Source organism: Sinocyclocheilus grahami, unplaced genomic scaffold (assembly GCF_001515645.1).
Source record: "Sinocyclocheilus grahami isolate Dianchi unplaced genomic scaffold, SAMN03320097.WGS_v1.1 scaffold1816.1, whole genome shotgun sequence".
In the NCBI taxonomy this organism is placed as follows: Eukaryota; Metazoa; Chordata; class Actinopteri; order Cypriniformes; family Cyprinidae; genus Sinocyclocheilus; species Sinocyclocheilus grahami.
Window position 1 is genome coordinate 13,889 of NW_015506995.1, and position 582 is coordinate 14,470.

Below are 582 nucleotides of genomic sequence, written 5' to 3' on the forward strand. Positions count from 1 at the left end.
GAGGCCATCTGGAAGGTGGCTCAGCTGGTTCTCCTGCAGGTAGAGAAACTGCAAGCTGTAGAGCTTGTGGAAGAGGTCAGCAGGCAGCTCGGTTAAGTGGCAGCGGTGCATGTGTAGACTCTGCAAGCGCTCCAGCCCCCTAAACGCACCCCCGTCCAGCCTGCGCAGTGATGGGTTGTCACTCAAATCTAGTTCCTCTAGTACACGCAGATTACTGAATGCACCTGCTTCAATCCATGTGATGTTGTTGGAATACAGCCATAGGACCTGCAGATTCAGAAAGTAAAGACAAAGGTAAATCTCTGCTTAAATCTTCACACGAAAAGATTTAGCGTGACGCTTACTTACAGATATGCTCTCACCTGTGTTTCGAAGCCAAAGGAGTCGGCTCTGAGCTCAGTGATACGGTTGTTCTGCAAGAAAACCCGCTGGGAGTCGTAGGGCACGCCGGCTGGGACAGCAGTGAAGTTCTGAGACTGACAGCTCACAGTCATGGGCATATGGTAGCATACACACAACCTGGGACATGCCTGACCCGGTGCACAGCGACATGCCAACAACCATATCACCAACCAAAGAGAC

At 51.5% G+C, this 582-nt stretch overlaps 1 protein-coding gene across 1 annotated transcript; it reads right to left on the reverse strand.

Annotated features, from left to right (window-relative positions):
• Nucleotides 1-5: 5 nt before the first annotated feature.
• On the reverse strand, nt 6-566 carry LOC107572817 (reticulon-4 receptor-like 2; the record flags this gene model as incomplete). Its single annotated transcript, XM_016259251.1, has 2 exons — nt 6-267; nt 363-566. Coding segments are annotated over 2 exons (466 nt in total), but the record flags the coding sequence as incomplete, so codon positions are not given.
• Nucleotides 567-582: the final 16 nt, after the last annotated feature.